Source organism: Mesoplodon densirostris, chromosome 15, assembly GCF_025265405.1.
Source record: "Mesoplodon densirostris isolate mMesDen1 chromosome 15, mMesDen1 primary haplotype, whole genome shotgun sequence".
NCBI lineage: Eukaryota > Metazoa > Chordata > Mammalia > Artiodactyla > Ziphiidae > Mesoplodon > Mesoplodon densirostris.
The window spans coordinates 65,489,339-65,510,793 of record NC_082675.1 but is presented as its reverse complement, the minus strand read 5'-3'; the positions used below and the strand labels follow the sequence as shown (position 1 = coordinate 65,510,793).

Genomic DNA, 21,455 nt, shown 5'->3' with positions numbered 1-21,455 from the left:
AATGGCCCCATTGCCTGTAGGAAATCCCTACTATGAAGCCCTCGTGTTCCGGGCACATCAGGGAAGTAAAGTGGGTTTACATCCTGAGAGCTCACCTCCCCCTTCCTGGGGCTCATCCCCTATAATGGACTTATGCTCAGTTCCACCTGCCAAGAAAGGACCTAACATGAGCCTTTTACAATTTCTTCTTTAAGTTCAGTTGCATTTCGTTTTGCATTTCATTCAGCCCCTGCTTACCCCAAGCCGACTGTTCAGCTGCTTCTAAGATGGCATTCGGGGTCAGATGGTCTTCATGGTGCCAGGGTATCCCTTCCCACAAGCCCCCAGCCCTGGCCAACACCACACCCACCCTCCTCCAGGGGATGAAACCAGCTGTGAAAGGACAGCTCAGAGTGAGGCAGGCAGATGAGAAGCAAGTGGGAGGATACGCCAATCTCATCCCCCTGGAAACCTGTCCAGAGTGATGGGAAAATGGGACCAGAGAGAAAGGGTGGGGAGAGGGGACCCAGTAAAGAAGATAAAGGAGTGAGAACAAAAAGGAAGACTCTGGATGATTCCAGAACCAGACACCTACTGACTAAATAACAGAGAGCTGGTTTTTCAATCTCTCATTTACCAGCCTCCTATGTCCCCATCCAAGACTTTCAACCCTTCCCTGAAGCTCTCTCTCTGATTTTTGAGTCCTCAAATCCAAGTCCACCTTTGCTGCTGAACTGTTAAGAGAATCTTCATGTAGGAAACCCCAGATAATTGGCAGACACTAGTGACAATGCCCCTGATGTGTCAGGTCTTCGGCCAAGAGCTGGAGGGGTTTAGGGAGTATAAACGGAGTCCATGACCAAGCACCAGCAGTCTAGTGGGGAGGACAAAAGACCTCCATAGAAGGCTACCTACTACAGGAAGACAAGGTAAAGGGCCGATGAGGGGACAGGACAGGCAAAGACCTGGCTTCAAGTCCCAGCTTGGTCAGGTCATGACACCTCCATGACCCCAGCTTCCCTGTCTGTAAATGGCATGGAGAAGCTAGAAGGACCGTCAGAAGCCATCGAGTCTCCTGGTTTTTAGACGAGGAAGCTGAGGACACAGAGAACTGCCACCAAGTTTGTGGCAGAGCACCGCACCCTGGCTTTAGCGTGGCCTCCTACTTAAGAATCAACGAAACACACACACAAGCGTCTTGTCACGTGACACAACTGTCCAGGGCAACTGCCCCGACACACACACCCCATGGTATAGCAAAGCCCTACAGCCTAAGAAAGATCTGGAACTGAGGCCACTGCCCCCCTTCCCTCACGACAGAATAGAGAAGAGTTGGTTTAATCAGCACCATGGACCGAAGTCGGACACAAGCAAGTGGGCCCAGGCAATGTGTCAACACAGGTGCTTTGGAACGGGGAGCAAGTTACTGCTGAAGCCCATAAAGCCTCCCTCATCTCTCTGGACAGGTGCAGTGGGAGGCTGGACTGGGGGTTGGGGATAGACGGAGTTTTCAGGCTCTGATCCCACCACCTCCCACAGGTGGGACAAGGTATCAGCAAGAACAGCTCGACAACCAGAGGGTGTACGGGACCTGGGGGTCACCAGGGACGGCTCTCAAGGAGCAGCTGCCTCCTTCCCTCCGGGCCACACGACCCGCACAGGGGCCCCCTCGGGATCTCACAGGGAAGCAGCAGGGGGAGAAGCAGCGGACTCCAGCCTGGTCCCAGGAAGCTGGCTGGTTTCCTTCATACCCACAGTCTGCCCCTCCCAGTCCTCTGCAGACCTGGAGCAGAAGTGATCTCCAGAGTGCCCCCCGCCACCAAAACCCTGGGATCCATCATCATCGCTGATGTGCGAACCTCCAGTTCACTCATTTTACTGCTGTATAATATTCCACCGTAAGGATGTATCACAGATCACTCACTTTATTGCTGTATTACAGTACATGGTAAGGATATATCACGTATCATTTATCTATTCTCCTCTCAACGGATAAGTAGTTGTTTACAGATGTTTGTTATTATAAATAATGCTGCTACTAAAAATAAATCTTATGAATCTATGTGTTCTGGGCAGGGAGGGCTTCATTGTGGGCTGGATATTCAGGGAGAGCTTTCCAGAGGGCAGATTGCACCCTCCCCTGTCCCATTTCCCGCACTCCCACATCACCACCTCTCAGGAGCACCATGGTGAACAGCCCAGGAACCCAGACAGACAAGACCACGATGACCCCCAGATGGAGCATGGAGCTGGCTCCCTACCTGCTGCAGGGGGGCTCGCCCTCGGGAGAAGGAATAGCTGCAGTCCAGCTGCTCATTGCAGTCCGCCGTCCACTGCAGGGGAGAAAGGAGTGGTCAGTGATGGCAGGACATACAGGCTCATCCTCACTCTGCTCTGGCCCCCCAGGCACGGTCCCGCCCTGCTGCAGTAGAGCCAGTATGAAATCCTGCTCAGCCATTTTCAAAGAGAAATCTTCCTGTATCACCAGGTCCCACTTGGCATCTCCCAGTGCCACATGGAGGTGACCCTTTGGCATATGTGTGGGGAAGGCAAACTCATTTCCTGCCACCTAAGCCCACCAAAGTGATGAAGAGCCAGCTACATTCCAAAGCCAACCAGACAACACAGAGGGTAAATATGAGTTTTGAGAAACCAGCACCATGTTTGACCACCTAACCATGCTTCAGCCACACTAGTTCCCTACGGTGTCAAGGTTGGAGCTAGAGGAGAGGCATGTATGTGTGGATCATACCGTACACCCAGGCCCAAAGTACGGTGGACCTGTGGACTGACAGGAGAGCATGGCATCGGGGAAGAGCCCCAGACTGGCCATCAGAAGCCCAGTCCCACCACTGACCTCAGGGGCCCCATGTGCCCCAAAGTGTGATATGACAACTACCAGTGTAACGGTCCTCAAACCCTGCCACATAGGGGGTCTCTGGGTCCTAATCTCCACCCACTGAATCACTTGCTGAGGGCAGCACCTGTCTTCTCCATTTTGACAAGCTTTCCAAGGGATGCACCAGATGTTTGAGAGCCACTGAAATCCATGTAACCTCCCAGGCTTCACTTTGTCATCTATAAAATGGGGACAGCAAGGCTGGGTGACTCTGCAAGGTTGAAATGAAGGGACTTTGTAAGCTACACCAAATCTATATATAGATATAAAGTAGTAGTAAGAGTACAGCTCTTCCACAGTAATGTGCTATCTATATATATAGTGGTGCTTTTATTATTGTGTTAAATGTTAGGTAGGCTCTCCTGCTCACACTGAACGTTGATCTTGACCTACACCTGTATGATTCATAAAAAGCAGAGCAGCCCAGTCTCTCTCTGTTTGACACACTTGGTCAGAACTGTGAGTGAGTGTGGATGGCTCAAAGCCATCACCGTCCTGGATTCGTGAAACCTTGGCTAGACACCGCCAGCCTCCCGACTGTGGGTCAAGGGCATGACCTTTGTATAGGAAAGACATTTTATTACAATGCCGATGATACAGGCTGGTACAAGTGTACTCTACAGCAGTGCTGGCCAACGAATAGGAATCGCAGACATAATTTTAAATGATCTAGTAGCCAGATTTAAAGAAGAAAAAAGAAAAAGGTAAAATGAAACTTAATAATGCATTTTATTTATCTCAATATATGTTTCTCTCAATAGGTAATTGATATAAAAATGATTAGTGAGATATGTTACATACTTCTCTCCATACTAAGGTTTTGAAATCTGCTTAAAGCATGTCAATTTCAAGTGCTCAAGAGCCACATGTGGCTAGTGGCTGCCCTATTGGACAGCACAGCTCAGGTCGAAGGAATTGGCAAAGGCAAGGTACCAGTCCCAAGAGAGTGTGCCCTCAGAGCCACTTCTTGCCCATCCTGGCTCTGTACTGCAGAGGGGCTGAACCCTGCAGACTCAGCTGGCTTCTAGCTGGGTTGGGCTAATGGGAGACAGGAAGAGAGAGAAGCCGTGGTGTTTCTCCCCCATCTCTCTATGCTTCAGGCAGCATTACCAGCAATGACTGGGTCTCCTTCAAGGCTCCAGCCTCACCAGATGGGCCCTCTGTGCACGACCCCTAATGCTGGGCTCTGGCAATACCATCTCCTCCCTTTGTGCCTCAGGCCTAGAAGTGGTAATGGCTCTCTGTGGTTGTTTAGTTTCTCAGCTCTTTTATCATGTGGGTAACCAACTCCCTGGGTTAAATTCCCTCTGTCTGGATATTTGTAGTCTCAAAGCATCTCTGCAAAGATATTTATTAAATTATAGGAGAAAAAAAGGGAAAAATGAGAAATCTATCAGACACCACCTTAAACCAAGTGATCAAGGATAATATCACCTGTAATAAAACGTATTACCACCGTGGACTTCCCAGCATAATGCCCTGAGAAGGGCCATGTCACTCTTGAGGTGTCCTTGCCAAAAATGCACAATCTCAATATGATGAGAGAATATCAGGCAACCCAAACTGATGAACTTTCCAGAAAATAAATGACCAATACTCTTCAAAAGTGTCGAGGTTGTAGGGATAAGAAAAGACCACGGGAGTGTCACAGGTTGGAGGAGAATAAGAAAGCATGACAATTAGATGCAAATTTGAATCTTGGAACAGAAAAACGACATTAGTAGATAAACCGGTGATATTCAAATAAAGTCTCATTGTACCAATGGTAATTTCTTAGTTCTGATCATTGTACTATGGTTATGTAAGATATTCATATTAGGGGACAGGTACATGGGAACACCCTGTACTATTTTTGCACATCTGCTATGAGTCAAAAGTAACTTCAAAATAAAAAGTAATCCAGGGACTTCCCTGGTGGTCCAGTGGTTAAGACTCCGTGCTTCCACTGAAGGGGGCACGGGTTAGATCCCTGGTCAGGGAACTAAGATTTCACATGCCACGTGGCACAGCCAAAAAAAAAAAAAGTAATCCACATACGTATATATGTATTTATATATATATATATATATATATATATATATTTGTAAACTATTTGAACTACTATAAAAACAGTCCCTCTGCTTTACTGCTTTCTATACTTGAGTGGCTTCTCCTTTCCTGGTTGGAGCCTGGCTGACAGTGGGGAGGCACGCAGTGACTACCGGCCAGGAGAGAAGTAGATCCTGCACTTCTCGTCCCATCCCAGGACAGCCTTGCAGAGAAAGGCCTCCTCCAGTGGGGCAACCCAAACGCTTCAACCCCAGCTGCATACTGCTGACTTGACATCTCACAGAGAGGTGACTTGAGGGTGGGCACACCTCCTCCTGGGGTCAGCGTGGTCCCCACGTGGTCCCTGGCAGGGCGGGGATGGGGTGCAACACTGGCTGCTCCTGACAAGCGGGCACAGAGGGGCAGCCGAGGCTTTGTGCACAGCCACGTGCCACCTCAGCCCCCTGGCTAGGCTTTCCCAGAGCGATTCCAAGCTCCGATGAGACTGCTCTGCTTTGTCAAAGCTCATCCTTGACTTTACACTGGCCAACCTTCCTGAGCACCTTTGGTGTGGAACCTGCCACCGGCGCTCCCTTCACAGGAGAGGTGAGATGTGCAGTAACAGTGGCGCAGGGAGGGGGAGGGCGAGGCTGAGAAGGGACAGTGTGCTCTCGGAGGGATTCCCTAGGGAAGGAAAGCAGTTGAGCCGGGATCCCTGGAGAAGAGTGAGCCCAAGTGTGGACATGGCAGGGGAACACTGGCCAGCTCAGGGGTAGAGGGTAGCAAGCAGGACTCTCCCGCTAAGCGGTCAGAGACTTCCTGGGTGGAAAGATTCCGAAGGCGTCTGTTAGGGGAGGGCGTCATCAGAGCTGTGTTAGAACAGGCTGAACTGGCCCGGAGTGTGGGTGTGGGGAACCCACTGGTTGGGAAGCTAGAGTCCAACATCCAGGTTTCCACTGGGAGAGCAGGCAGAGACAGAAATGAAGAAGTGGCTCTGAGAGCATCATACAGTTAAGCAGTGAGCAGAGGGCTGATGTGTTTAGGAAAGCTAGCAAGATAGTAAAGTCCACAGAAACCCACCCCACAGACCCAGCCATGGCCCCCAGGGAAAGCTTTTGGGGGAGGGAGTGTGGTCCAGCTGGGTCCTGCTTTCCTGACCCCCGGGGAGGAATTAAATGTGAGTCACTGCAGTTCTCCCAGGAAGTTGTACCACTGGGCCCGTGTGGCATCCAACCCCCCAGTCACGTCCGCTCTCTGCTGCTGCCTGACCCTACAAGCCCCTGGGAGCTCTCCCTTCCCTGTTCAAATCTCCTCCCCTGTGCTGGGATTCTGCTGCCCACACTGTCTTCTTTCTTCTTAGGCTGCAGCCACCACCACCTCCCTCCCCTTTGCCTTTTCTGAGCCACCACCTAGAAAATTCTCCAGACACAGACCTTCCGGGAACCCGTCCTAATATGTATGAGATGATTCCAGAACAAGAGAAGGGCCCCCTTGGGGAACACTCTCCTCGGCCCTGCCCCTATGCTTGGTTCAGCCAGGGCATTTCTCCTTTGAGGTGAAGGGTTTACAGCTGGGAGCAAGTTCTCTGGGGGGTTAAGGTGGCCCCTCCTGAAAAGGTCGTTGAACACGAAGAGGCAGGAAAAGTGGGAAATCTGTTTGTATGGGAACAACGAACATGGAATTCACAAGAGTGGTTTTGGGTCTTCACCATAACGGCTATAATTTATTTCTTAATTTAAAAGATGAAACAAAGATGGCACAGGGTTAAGGTTTAATAAATGGGAGTACAGATGTTTAGTCTGTACTCAAAACAGATGCTTATTCTATTGTTCTCTGCTTCTATCGGTACACTTTAAATACTTCATGCTGGGCTTCCCTAGTGGCGCAGTGGTTGAGAGTCCGTCTGCTGATGCAGGGGACACGGGTTCGTGCCCCAGTCCGGGAAGATCCCACATGCCGTGGAGCGGCTAGGCCCGTGAGCCATGGCCGCTGAGCCTGCATGTCCAGAGCCTGTGCTCTGCAACGGGAGAGGCCACAACAGTGAGAGGCCCGCGTACCACAAAAACAAACAAACAAACAAACAAAAACAAACACAGGGACTGAGACAACCAGCAAGCCAGCGAGGAAAAAATGACCCTAGAATCTGCCTCCCAGTACCATGGACAACACATTCCAAGTTGGTTAAAATCCAAGATACAAGTTTTAAACTCCATCAAAGTCTAAAATTTTGTGTGACAAAAGAAATCACAAACACAATTAAAGACAAGTGAGAGGCCACTTGCAACATGTGTAACAAAGGACTCATCCCCAGGAAATATAAAGATTTCATTTAATCCAGGCACTATTCTAAGCCTGCTACTTACATTAACATTTACTCCACATAGATCCCAAGGCCCATGTATTACCCCCACTTTGCAAATATGGAATTTGAGGCATAGCATGGTTAAGTAACTGAGCCAGGGTTACACAGCCAAAAAGTAGCAGAATGAGTAAAGGGGATAAATAGGTATTAATTCAAAGAGCCAGTCAAAATGTTGGAAACTCAATGTGACGTATGGTCTTGCATTAGATGTTGAACCAGAAATTTTTTTACTGTAGTAAAATATACATAATTTACCATTTTAAATATTTTTAAGTGTACAGTTCAGTGTCACGAAGTACATTCACACTGCTGTACAGCCATCACCACCATCCAGCACTCCAGCTCCATCAGCTGTCCCCCTCCAACAATAACTCCCCATCCCCCCTCCTCCAAGCCCCTGATAACAGCCATTCTGCTTTCATTCTCTGTGAATCTGACTCTTCTACAAGCCTCATAGAAGTGAGATCATACAGTACTTGTCCTTTTGTGTCTGGTTTATTTCTCTTGGCATAAAGTCCTCAAGGTTCATCCATGTTGTAGCACGTGACAGGATTTCCTTTATTTTAAGCCTCAATAATATTCCTCTATGTATGGACCACATTTTGTCCATCCAATCATCCACTGATGGACATGGACATTGGGGTTGCTTCCCCCTTTTGGCTATTGTGAATAATGTTGCTATGAACATGTTGTACAGGTACCCTCCTTTCAGTTCTTTTGGGTATATACCCAGAAGTAGAATTGCTGGGTCATATAGTAATTCTATGTTTAATTTTTTGAGGAACCTAGAATTTTTTTTTAACTTTTGCTATAAAGGATATTATTGAGAAAACTGGTGAAATAAAAGGTCTATAGATTAAATAATAGTACTGTATCAATGGTTATTTCCTATACTGTAATTATAAGAGAATGTTCTTTTTATGGGGGAGTAATATTCCATTGTATATATGTGCCATATGTTCTCTTTTTTTTGTGCCATATGTTCTTTATCCATTCATCTGTCAATAACTGATTCACTTTGTTATAAAGCAGAAACTAACACACCATTGTAAAGCAATTATATTCCAATAAAGATGTTAACAATAAATAAATAAAATAAAATAAAATAAAATGGGGCTTCCCTGGTGGCGCAGTGGTTGAGAGTCCGCCTGCCGATGCAGGGGACACGGGTTCATTCCCCGGTCCGGGAAGATCCCACATGCCGCGGAGCAGTTGGGCCTGTGAGCCATGGCCGCTGAGGCTGGGCCTCTGGAGCCTGTGCTCCGCAACGGGAGCGGCAACAACAGTGAGAGGCCCACATACCGCAAAAAAAAAAAAAAAAAAGAGAGAGAGAGAGAATGTCCTTGTTCGTAGGAAACACACAGCGAAGTGTTTAGAGATAAAGGGAAAATCTCTCTACATACAGAATCTATTGATCTATTTATCTATTGAGAGACGAGAGAAAGAATATAAATGTGGTAAGATATTAACACTGGAGAATCTGGGGGAAGGATATGGAGGAATTCTTTGTCCTATTATTATAATTTTTATGTACATCTGAAATTATTTCAAAGTGAAAAAGTATTTAAAAAGCCATCTTATCCATGGCTTCTTAATCAAGGGGGTGCCAGGACCACCCAGGGGGCGATTCGAAGGTCTAGTGGGAACCACTGCTCTCACCCAACGTCCTCTTTTCCCGGTGAAGGGCCTGAGAGGAGACGGGGACAGCCTAAAGATGGGAGCTTCTCAGAGTCAGGAGCTTGTTCGACTGCTTCCTCTGGGCTGGCACAAGGGCTTACTGACCAGGAGAGGGGGAACAGAGGCCGTGGGAGCAGAGACGGGCTGGCAGCTCACACTCTCCTCCACAGTGATACTCCAGGAAAACCTTGTGTGTGAGGGGGAGGGGATGCTGCCCAAAGGCTGAGATTTCAGAGGGAGAAAGGCTTCTTGCTCCGATCTTAAGACAAACTAACTAACTAACAAGAAACCCAAACAACTTTCCTGTTATGGAGGCAGCTTAACGCAGTGATTAGGAGCCTGAGTTCTTGAAGCAGCGAACATGAGTTCATATCCCTGCTCTATCTCTTACTCTATCACCTTGGGAAAGTCTCTTTCTCCCTCAGACTATTTCCCCCAAGCTGTAATAATGACAGAAACTGCCATAGCAGAGGTTAAGCGTATGGCACCTTGAGCAAGATCATCTGGTTCAAACCTCACACTGACCACATACTCACTGTGTGACCTTAGGCAGCATATTCAACCTCTCTGTGCCTCTGTTTCCTCCCTTGTATGCTGGCAACAGTAACAGCATCTTCTTCACAGCATTGTTACGTAGAGTAAATGAGTTACATGGACACCCTTCCGTGTCCTTTGGTAGCTCCTCCTCATGACCCCAACTTCTTAGAGCTCAATCTTTGACCCTCTTGTCTAAGCTCCCTCACTCCTTGGGCTTAAAATGTCACCCACATGCTACTATTTACAAATGTGAATCTCCAGGTCATTCCCCTCTTCTGAATGCCACTTTGTACATCTAATTGCTTGATCAGCATCTCTGCTAAGATATCCAATACTATCTTAAACCTTTCACATCCAAAACCTGAACTCTTGACCTTTGCTCCCCCAATGCTGCTCTTCCAGGGTCTTCCATCTCATTTCTGGAAAGTCTGTCCTTCTATAGGCTCAGGCTATTGTCAAGGTCATTCATTACAAAATCATGTTATCTGTGCCTTAAAGTATGAGAATCTGACCACGTCTCACCACCTCCACGGTGCCACACAGCTCCAATTCACCATCACCTCTGACCCTGACCAACCAAGGACTTCCTGGTCCCCCTGCTTCCTTTCCATCCCGCCCCTTGCTATAGCCTATTCTCCACACAGCACCCAGAGTGGTCCAATTTAACCAGTGATACCATGTCCCTCCTCTGCTCAAAACCTCCCGGCGTCTCACTGACGAGACCCCACAGACCTGGCTCTTTGCTCCCCACCAGACTGGCCCCAAAGCTGCTCCTCAAAGGAGGGTACACTCCTACACCAGAGCTGTGCCCTCAACATCCCCTCTGCCTGGAAGCCTGGTTCCTAAGTGACCTCAACTCTTACCTTCTTCAAATCTTTGCTCAAAAGTCTTAAGTAAGCCTTTCAGACAGCCCAGCACCCCACGCCTTCTTGCCTCCTTCATGTGTATCACCTTCTAACATCTATTTTCTTCTTTGTCTATCACCTGTCTTTCTCCAACTGAAAGTAAGAGCTAGGACAGGGATTATGGTCCATTCTGTTCATGACTTTATCCCAGAGCCTAGAACGGGGCCTGAATTAACCATTCTTAGCTATAATTATATTTCACTATTTAGCCAACAGTAACTGGCAGGTTTAAACAATTATACTTTATGCAAAAACCACCAGATAATGTGTAGGAAACCAGGCTAAGTACACGAGCAAGCTAAGAGTGACAGGTATGCTAGAAACTCAACTCTTGAAGGTATATTAAGAAAAAATAATACCCAAAAATGACACTAGTTTTTACATAAAATTATGGTGGGGACTTCCCTGGTGGCACAGTGGTTAAGAATCCGCCTGCCAATGCAGGGGACATGGGTTTGAGCCCTGGTCCGGGAAGATCCCACATGCCGTGGAGCAACTAAGCCCGTCCTCCACAACTGCTGAGCCTGTGCTCTAGAGCCCGCGCGCCACAACTACTGAGCCTGTACACCTAGAGCCTGTGCTCTGCAAGGAGAGGAGCCACCGCAGTGAGAAGCCCACGCACCACAACGAAGAGTAGCCCCCGCTCGCCGCAACTAGAGAGAAGGCCCGTGCACAGCAACGAAGACTCAACGCAGCCAAAAATAAATAAAATAAATAAATAAAATTTAAAAAATAAATAAAGAGCTAAAAACATTAAAAAAAGAAAAAGGAAAATTCTTCCTTTAAAAAACAAGATTATGGTGGGCTTCTTTCTCTGTTTTCTGATTGTCTCTGTTTTTCCAATTGTTGCTTTAAAAGTAAAATAAAAATTTAACCTATTTAAAAAATGGCTGGTAATCAGATTAAAAAGTGCTCAACCTCACTAAAAATTGAGGAAATGCAAATTAAAGTGACAAAAGACCATTTGTCCCAATACACTGGTAGTCCTGTGAATAATGCAACAGGCGTTTTGGAGAGCAATTTGGCAATAGCTATTAAAATGGATTCTACTTCCCAGCATCCACCTAAAGAAACAGTTTTATATGTGCAGGATGAGGCATGTTCAGAAGTATTCACTGAAAGAGCTTGTATTTCCAGGGGAAAATTTGGAAATAATCCAAATGTCTAGCAATAGGTAAATGGTTGAACAATGGGACATCCATACTATGGGCAATTGTGCAGCCATTAAACAGAACACAGCAGATGTACAAGCCTGGAGGAATCCCTAGGGCATACAGCCATGGGGAAAAGGTGAGTTATTGAACAACATATTCACCAGCTATGATATATGATTTTGAAATAATATATTTCTGTAAGTCGTGTTTTACATACACACACACACACACATACACACAAACACACACGTAAAAGCACTGAAAAGGTGAGGAAGTTAACTCATCCTTCCAGTGGGAGGTAGGGTAAGATAGTGGAATGAGGACGTAACTAATCAGCATTTGAATTCTTAGGTACCATGAGAATATATGCATACAGTACTTGTGTCATTAAAAATATTTTTTTTTAAATAAGGAGAAGAATGAGTCCCCACATTCACACCCCACAGGTTCCCTTAAACTCACTTCTTCTGTTAAGCCTTTCATAGGTGGTCCACCATTGATCGCTTCCTCCTATGAGCAAAGATGACAGGGAAAAAGGATTCAAAGGACAGGAGGAAATGAGGGAATGGGATAAAAGAGGGATGAGGGAACAGTGAACAGGGAAGGCAGAATGTAAGGAAAAATGTAAAAAGAAAGAGAAGGAAAAACAATGTGAGAAAGCGACATCAGGCCAATCTGAATCCATCCTACATATCTGCATGGTCGCATCTCTCGTAAGGTCTCTGTGCATGAGACAAAACCCAGGACTTCCAAGTGCCTGAGAGCACCAAAAAGAACTACAAGAAGTTCTCTTCACCCTCACTGGCTCTTCATTTGACTTGCAAACAAGCATTTAGTGTAAAACACGCTTTCATTAAATGTATCCACTTTTTACAATGGCCCTACGTTCTATCCTTCCAAGGGAAGGCAGCTGGACATGGAGGGGTAGGAAGGCAGTCAGACAAGTCCACCTGTGGCTGTGGTCGTCAACCTGAGCAGAACATCAGAGTCACGTGGGGGCTGATGAGATGCCAATGCCGAGGTCCCTCCCCATTCCACTCAACTCTAGGGTGGGATCTGTCCAAGCTCCAGAGCAATTCCAACATGCAGCCAGAGTTGTGAACACTGCGTTAAAGCTTGCTGATGATCCACAAAACCATCCACTAACATCAGAAGTGCCAGACTACCCCACTTATAACATCCCAATCTCTTCCACAAAAGGTTAATGGTCAATGAGATTTGGAATCCTAATTCCCATTCCACAGGGGGAAAAACAGACTAACTTCCCAACAGCCTGTTAGTCACAGCCTGTACCGAGCAGGCAACCAAAAGTAGGTGCGGAAGGGGTGGGCACCAGGGCTCAGCTCAGCCACCACCAAGCAGTGGGGTTTGGCCATTTTCCATCTCTGTGTCTCAGTCTTTTCTCCTGCAGAATAGGGCTATAATCCCCCTCCTCCCAAGGACAGAGTGAAGACAACTCTCAGGATGTGCCTCTGGGGACTTGGAATCCACTGGAGGACAGGCACTTTTGAAATGTGTGGGTGAGGGTGAGGGTGTAATTTTAAATCGGTACCCAAACACGTTGGGAAACTTAGAACATACATTCTCTTGGTTACTCATGTAGGAAAAAAAAGGACACTTTCCTGTCTCTCTCTGTTTCTTCTCTCTCTCTCTCCCATCCATCCATCCATCCGTCCATCCATCCAATTTTCTTTCTAGTTATTGATGGGGGAGGGGTGGGGGAGAACACAACTTTACAAGCATCATGAGGTATTTTCTTCCTGAATGTCAACTGCCATCTCTCAGATCCTAAAAAATGACTTCACCCACTGAAAAGCAACATTCTTCTCCACTCCCTCAAGTTTTCTCAAGGTTTCCAAGATTCTTAACAATTTTCTCTCCCAGAAACATCAAAACACCACCACAGACAGGCAGCCCAGGACATTCTCTGAGGTTTTTTATTTTTGTCTTTGGCTTCCATTTAAAGTAGTCATCAGATTAAATAAAAACAAGCAAAAGTGCTTTAGCAGAGAGATTTCCTGCAAAGCTGTGTCAACAGCGATTGTATTTTTTAAAGAAGTGTGTTCTAATAACACATCTGACCCTGGCCTTGCTTAGAGTTGCCACAGAGGCCCCCTCCCCTGGAGTCTGGACCCCAGCTGTATTTGGGTTGGGGCGGGTAGCTGGTGGGAGCAGCACTGAAACATGTCCCCCTCGGCCACCTGCACACAGGCGGGTCCTGGGACCCTGCCAGGTGTTTGCATTCTCCCAGGGAACCTCAGGGAATGCAGAAAGTTTAAGGAATGCATCTAGATGGTACAAATGTTTTCCACACTCTGCCTCAAGCCAACATCTGTTTAACAGCCCACCCAGATGTGGACATCCAAGCGTGGTTAGGTCCAACCAATCCCAGGAGCAGAAGCCGGGAGTGCAGGGCCCAGATTGAGGGCAACGTCTCCATCTGCTCTCCATCCTGAAAGCTCAGCTGTCCCCACAGGGGGCTCAGAGCCGCTGGGAGGGCCCCTCCTTCCAAAATTCTCCCCGATGGCTGCTCTGGGAACAGAAATCCTATCACTCACAAAGCATTCCTCTGGGGTAAAGCTTCACAGCTTCCTGGGACCCTCGTCCTGTAAGAGCCCATTTCACCTGAAGGAAATTTTGAGGGATGCCCTGCTGGAGGCCACCAGAGTCCACTCAGTGGGGGAGGCAGGCAGTACATGTCAGGCTAGCCCCATGCACCCGTCCACAGGGCCCGAGCTGAGGCCAAGCCCTCTCACCTACTCAAGGCCATTGCTCCAGCAAGCGGCCCCTCTGCCCTGGACCGCTCCCATCAACGCACAGCTCATTGTTAATGCTCCCGTCGTGACCTCGCTTCCCCCAGAACCACATGCTTCTCCCTTTTACAGTGAAACTCCTGTAATACAGGGAGGACCTGCACTGTATTATCCTCCCATCTCAAACCCATCTCCTTGACCTTCACCCCCACCACTGGACCGTCACCCCTCCCATCAGGGTCGCCAATGGCCCCAGTGGCTCCTTTAGGTTATTCTCACTCCTCCTCCCAAATGCCCTGCAGCAGCAGTCAGCCCGCCCTCACACCCTCGAAACACATCCTCCCCAGGGCTTCCAGCACCCAACTCTCACCTGGATCTCCTCCTGCCTCACTGCCAGCCCCTCTTGGTCCCTTTTGCCGGTCCCCCTCACACCCCTGCTTCCTGAATGTAGGCAGACCCCAGGACTCAGCCCTTGTACATCTGGTCTACCTGACCCCACTGCCTTGTTGAAGCATCTCCTCTGCTCTCCCTCTTTCTCTCTCTGCTCCAGCCACACCGGCCTCCCTGCTGCCCCTGGAATAACTCTGCCAGCTCAGGCCTTTGCACGTGCTGTCCCCTCTGCCTGGACTGCCCCTTCCCCAGACCTCTGCAAGTTCACCTCTCCACCTCCTTCGGTGACATCTTCCTTGACATCCCATTTAAAATTGCAAACCCCTCCTGACCCTCATCACTCTCCACTCCATTTTCCTGATTTATTTTTCCCCACAGCAGTTGCCATCCACCACTGGGATAAGTTCCACGAGGGCTGAGCTTTTCACCTCTTTCACTCACTCCCGGGTACCCTGTCCTAGTACAGTGCTAGACACAGAGCAGGTGCTCAATACACACTTGTAGAATGAATACTGAACAGATTACAGGCTCACACTACCTGCGATTTTAGAACTTCAAGGACGCCAAGGAAAGCATCGATTTCTCTCTCAGGGCAGATCTTGCCTTCCCCACCCTCCAATGGGGATCAGGTGTGGACCAGCAAGGCTTCACAGTTTCCCAGGTCCACTCCTGGTCCTAAGTTCCAGGAAAGCCACAGGTTCATTCTGGCTTTCTAAAAAGCTGGAGGGTCTGGATCTTCTGCCCACCCAGAGTGTGAACCAGCCAGTTGTACTGGGCTTTTCTCCAAAGCAGGGCACCCATGTCAACTTCTCTACTTGACAGAGGAGCCCCAGGCTTGAGGGGGACAAGGACAAGAGGTGGACACTGGGCCCCAGACCCTGAGCAGAAGAGACCCCCCCCCCAACCCCGAGCCTCTGGGTGCAGACAACACCCTGCTCCTCTGTAGTTTGGGAGCCTCTTATCACCTTTGACCTTCCAACATTCCTGAGGCAGCGGGATCATCCCCACTCACCAGATAAGAAAGCCAAGCCTCAGAGAAGTTGAGGGGTTTGCCTGAGGTCACACAGGCAGCTAGTAGCAAATTTGGAACCAACTCTTGAACAAATATCTACTGAGAATTTAACATGTTCAGCAAAGATGCATGTGACATGGTCACTTCCCTTAATGGTTCACATTCTACTCAAGACAACTCAAAACTTCCAAATCTCGACCCACAGTCTTTCAGCTTCTACCCAGGATCAGGGCTGCCACAGATGGACCAGGAGCAGGGAGGCCAACCTGAGAGTCTGGTCTGAAGGCTTCATGTGTGTCACGAGGTCTGGCACACAGGGCCCTGGATGACTGTCTGAGAGACTCGACTCTTTGGCGCCAACAGCTGCCTGTATTCGACATCAGAGGAAATATTCACAAGTGATAGACTTTTGATTGTGTGCCCTTTGGATAAGCTACAATCGCCAGATCTCTTTTAGAACATGAGCTTGTGAAGGACAGGGAACAGTGCCTAGCACACAGCAGGGGCTCAGTAAACGAGTGTTCCATGAACTGTGAGTCTGGCTGGGCCGCAGCTGCCCAGTGGGGTAGGACGGGGTAGAGGTGGGTCAGAGGGGCTGGGAGCACACAGCCAGGGGCTTCCTGCCTGGATCCCACGCTCTGCTGGGTGGGGCCATCCACACCTTGGCAACCTAGGGCCAGGCGATCAGATGCTGCCTGGAATTAGGGTCCCTTACCCTTATTACCCCACTTCGAGCTTCCGAGGCCCCGTACGTGCCCAGGCCCTGCCCCCTCCCGGGCAGTGCTCACCTGGGAGATGTGGGACTGCGTCTTCTCACTCTCGCCGTCCCCCTCCGTCTTGTCGGCCAGCAGCCCCTGCACCTGGTACTCAAGCACGTAGCTGTCGATGAACCGCTCAAGCTCCTCGATCTCCTGGGAGCGGCTGCTCCCGGCCTCGGAGGAGGCCGATGCTGCTGAGGAGTTCTCCATCCCTCCCACTCAGGGGCCTCGGCTGCGGGATACAGAGAACAGATGGGCTCTGTGAGACACAGCTGGAGGCAGAGATGATGACCCCACTTGAGAAATCCTCCCCCGCCTGGAAGCATTCCCTCGTCCAGCCTGCTGTCTTGGTCTCCCAACATCCTGAGAAGTCAGTGGGGTGCCAGCTCGCCTTTAGTGTGAAGAGGATGCTGTGATCCCTCCTGCGTGGGGAAGGAGACTCAGTCCCAGAGAAGGCAGGTAATTTGCCTAATTGGCCAACACAGTAACTCATGCGATGTTGAGCGTTAGTCCATACCCGGACCTTACCACCCAGGAAAAGGCGGAATATGGACCCAGTCGGCAAGTTCAACCCTACTTCTCAACTTAGAGTTAAAAAAAATCCACCACAAAGCAGAATAAAACAGACCACAGGCTTCTACGTCTCTGACCCCAGCATTGAGATGTACAGGGGTCCCCAGACACAAACCCTCTAAGGGGCCTGGGCCTCTAAGAAATACCTTCTTTTCTCTTTGGACACCAGGCTATCCCTAAATTAGGTGAAGACTGTAGGCCTTAACATGATCTTGCAGCCCTGTTAATGGTGCATCTACTGGGACACACGCTACACTCAGTCTGTAAGGACGTGACTGGCTTTTAATGATACCATGTGAAAGGCAAGGTGGGTTGCCTGGGAGGGTGTGGCCCAGCCATGGTCCTCTGTAGGAGAATGACTCCCTCTTCAGCCCTCAGGCCCTCTCCCTGGGGGGCCTGGCATAATGTGACCATGTTCCAGGGATAGCTGTTAAAGTCCACCAATAGAACTGCTGTCCCTCCCCAACTAGACCGGGTCAACCCAGCTGCTGCAGGGGCCCAGGCCTGCAGGGACACCTCCACTGTCCACACTTGCTCCCAAAGCTCCCTCCCGATCCACCTGGAAGTTGGGAAGGCTAGAACCAATCTCACCACTAGGTCCCTTCCCACCAGGGACCCTCCCCCTTCCTCTGGACAGGCTCTAGGCCTGATGGGAAAGGGCTTCGAAGCTTGTCTGGTATCCCTTCCATTGTCTGGAAATCAGTGCTCTCCACAGGGAAGCCCGTTCGGCAGAGGGAGCAGAGGCTGCACATGGCTTCACCATCAGAACTAGCAGAACAGTCTTCTACCCAACCACCACCATTAGATACACAAAGACCCAAGTAACATATGCACGGGGCTCTGGGACCACAAAGGGCTGAGGGCACCTAGAACAGTACTGTGGATAATAAAGGCAACATCCCAGTATTTTCAAAGGAACACGTGCATTTCAAAACCTTGGATTACTGAGAGCTTTTTTAGGACACAGTTATTCACCGATAATTAAGGGCTTGTTGCATTTTTAACGGTAATGAAACCAAAACAGCACAAGGAATGGCCTGTTGGGTTCCAGAAATGCTGCTGAGACTGTGAATGCTGATGCCCTCACACCCTCGCCAGGCTCCCCAGAGTCTGTGTGGACCATGGGGAGGAAGAACTCCCTGGGGAGACACACATTCTCAGCTGGTTTCCTGACTCAGGTTTTGGCTTTCGGCTGCTGCATGAGGCCCAGTCTCCCTTGGACCCCAGGCCAGCTGTAGCGGGTGTGCGCTGGGCTCCTGAGCTCAGTGGCCTTAGGGCTCATGGATTTGTCCACCTGCCCCAGAGGGAGGAGTCTGAGGTTTCAGGGTTGGGTGAGGGAACCCAGGTGTGGAGGCCAGGGTGGCAGTGAGTGTGCAGGTAATTTGCTCAGACTGAAATAAGCATGCCTAGTGGTGCAGGGCCACAGGAGGGGGTAGGGGTGTCCAACGCCCCTTCCTGCACCTGTCATTCAAGGCCTACAGTGGCCTTACATCCCTCCCACCACCAACATCCACCTGCTCCAATGGCTGCCTGTGCTTCCCCCCAGCCCCCTCGCCACTCTGCTCCTTGTCCCAGGTACAAGCCGTGTGTGGCAGGTAGACCCCCTAAGAGGGTCCTGAGTGTACACCTTTCCCCCAGCTGCTCAATCAAACATTAATCTAGGAACTCCTGGGAAGGGATTTTGCAAATATAATTAAACTCCAAATCAGCAGACTTGAGAGGAAGAGTATTCAGGTGGGCCTGATCCAATCACACGAGCCCCCTAAATCCGGGGCTGGCGGTAGAGACAGCGTTGCTGGCCTGAAGAAGGAGGGGCGTGGGCAAGGATCCTGGGCAGCCTCTAGAGGTTGAGAGCAATGCCCGGTCAACGACACACAAGGGAAAGGTACTTCCGTCCTACAACTGCAGGAAGTAAATTCTCCAACAGCCAATGAGCTTGGGGTCAGGTTTCATCCCCCAGAGCCTCCGGACCAGAACTCAGTCTGGCCGACACCTTGATTTCAGCCTCCTGCTATCCCAGGCAGGACTTCTGACTTCCAGAACTGTGAGATGATAAACGGGCATCGTTTAAAGCCACTAAGTTTGTAGTAATTTGTTACATGGCAATAAGCCACTAACACATGATGCTTATGATGCTTTTACTGCCTCTGTGCTTTTGCTCACACTATGTCCCTCACCCCTTCCCTCCACCTGTCAAATCTCGGGGTCCTAACACTCACAGAGTGCTAGAACCTTAGAGCCAACAGGAAATTAGCCCAACGGGCAATTAGCTTTAATAGCGGCCAGTGGGCAAAGGATGCACCCAGCCTCGGCCTAGGGGCATGGATACGGCAACCCCCAATATCAGGAAAGGCTAATGTGTATTGCGCCTGTATCATGGGCCAGGCACTCTCCTCAGCACTCCATATGCCTTCGTCCACTTACCCCTCACCATAACTCTATGTAATCGATATAATTATACACTTTAGAAGAGAAAACTGAGGCTCAGAGAGGTTAAGTAACTTGCCCAAGTTCTCACAGCAGAGCTCCAGGTCCAGTGACTCCCCATTGCCTCTTCATCCCACCTCCCGGCAGCCTGCTCAGGCCCTCGGGACATCTCCCACTTCGCCTTTCCCCAGTGCCCTTTGAAAGCCCAGGGAATCCCTCAAGTGCTGTGTGTGTGTGTGTGCGCGTGTCTTAACCCCCACTGGGCTGCAGGCTCTAGAGACCTGGCCCCCGTGCCTAGCTCAGTGCAGGATCCTGGGCAGACGGACGGCCTCAGGGGGATGGGATGATAAGGCCAGTGTCCAGAGAGGGCTGAAAAGGAGCCGCCTGCAGAAAAAAGCCAGTATCTAAGGCCGCGCCTATTATTCCTCGAAGACTTAAGATCTTATCACAGGCTTCTGGCACACGTCACAGGTACAGGCAGAGGGCTGGCTTCTGTAGGAACTAGACAAGAGCGTTTCCACGAGGCTCGGCCTACAGCAGCAGTCTCTGTCCTGCTCTGCTGGGCGCTCCCAGGCTCTTGCGGGTCTGTCATGGGGCCACACCACCGTCCTGTCAGGGAGCCCGGGGGCAGAACTCACCCCTCACTGGCTCACTGAGGAAAGAGACAGGCACTGAGACACATTGCCACCCTGGAGAATTTTGGTGCCCAGAGGGAAAAGGAGCATGCCCCACACTGGTCACTTGCCTTGGAGGCCCCTCCTAGCCCGGTCACTGCTGCCCAGTCCGATTCAACATGTAGCCTGACAGCACCTCCCCACAGCTGCCCTGAGTGCCTTGGACCCAGGGCTCCTCTGACACACACCAGCAGTACCTGCACCTGGAACCTGCATCCTAGAAGTGGGAGGAGCTACCAGCCCCCGGGGCAGCCCTGGACGGGGACAAACACTCCCTCATGGTCCTCCAGGGGGTCCCAGGGGATCGGGCCCGGCTGCCCACAGTGGTGACCAGATCCATAATGCCCCTTTGCCAGCTCTCCCTCCTTCCGTATTACTCTCCGCAGGGACTCCTGTTCTTGGGGTACTTCTGGGAACTCTGCTTTCGGAGGGGGAACCGGGCTAACATATCACTTAGGCTCATTTCTACGTTCTAGAATGAGCCCCAACCAGGGTTCAGGTCCCTCCTTCAGTAGAAAAGACCCAAGCTTTATCTCTTTAGCAGAGAAGAGGGAGGAGGGAGAGAGAGGGAGTGCAGCTACATTATCCATCTCCTTGGCTATCAGCCAGGCACTCAATCCCCCAGTTTCTATAGGGGTAACATACATATAACACAAAATGTACCATTGTAACCATTTTCAAGTGTACAACCCAGTAGCATTAAGTACATTCACAATGTTGTGTGAGCATCATCGCTATCTATTTCCAGAACGTTTCCAACATTCCAAACAGAAACCCTGTGCCCAGCAAACAACTCCCCATCCCCCATCGCAGCCCCTGGCAACCACTCTACTTTCTATCTCTTCTGAATTTGGCTCTTCAACGTACCTCATTTTGGTGGCATCATACAATATCTACCCTTTTGTGACTGGCTTATTTCACTCATAATGTTTTCAAGATTCATGCATGTTGTAGAATGTGTCACAATTTCACACCGTTTTACGGCTGAATAATACACTGTGTTACAATAATACACTGCATGTATGACCTACATTTTGTTTATCCATTCATCCATCAGTGGACATTCGGGTTGTTCCCATCTTTGGCTATTAATGCTGCTATGAACATGGGTGTACAAGTATCTGTTTGAGTCCCTGTTTGCAATTCTTTGGGGTATAAGCTTAGAAGTTCCACCGCATTTTTTTTTTTTTTTTTTGCGGTACGCGGGCCTCTCACTGTTGTGGCCTCTCCCGCTGCGGAGCACAGGCTCCGGATGCGCAGGCTCAGCGGCCATGGCTCACGGGCCCAGCCGCTCCGCGGCATGTGGGATCTTCCCGGACCAGGGCAC

General features: G+C 49.7%; 1 protein-coding gene across 8 annotated transcripts in view; it reads right to left on the bottom strand.

Moving 5' to 3' along the window:
• Positions 1-21,455, bottom strand: part of CTIF (cap binding complex dependent translation initiation factor) — a 311,698-nt gene that overhangs the window by 218,936 nt on the left and 71,307 nt on the right. For 6 of the 8 annotated variants that reach the window (XM_060118402.1, XM_060118403.1, XM_060118401.1 and 3 more), the window contains 3 exons: positions 16,485-16,686; positions 12,004-12,051; positions 2,241-2,312 (listed from right to left, as the gene is read on the bottom strand). In XM_060118402.1, the coding sequence (XP_059974385.1) occupies positions 2,241-2,312; positions 12,004-12,051; positions 16,485-16,664 (300 nt within the window). In that variant the 5' untranslated portion in view covers positions 16,665-16,686. The remainder of the gene's footprint in view (positions 1-2,240; positions 2,313-12,003; positions 12,052-16,484; positions 16,687-21,455) is intronic. The other 2 variants (XM_060118407.1, XM_060118408.1) reach the window with 1 other exon arrangement.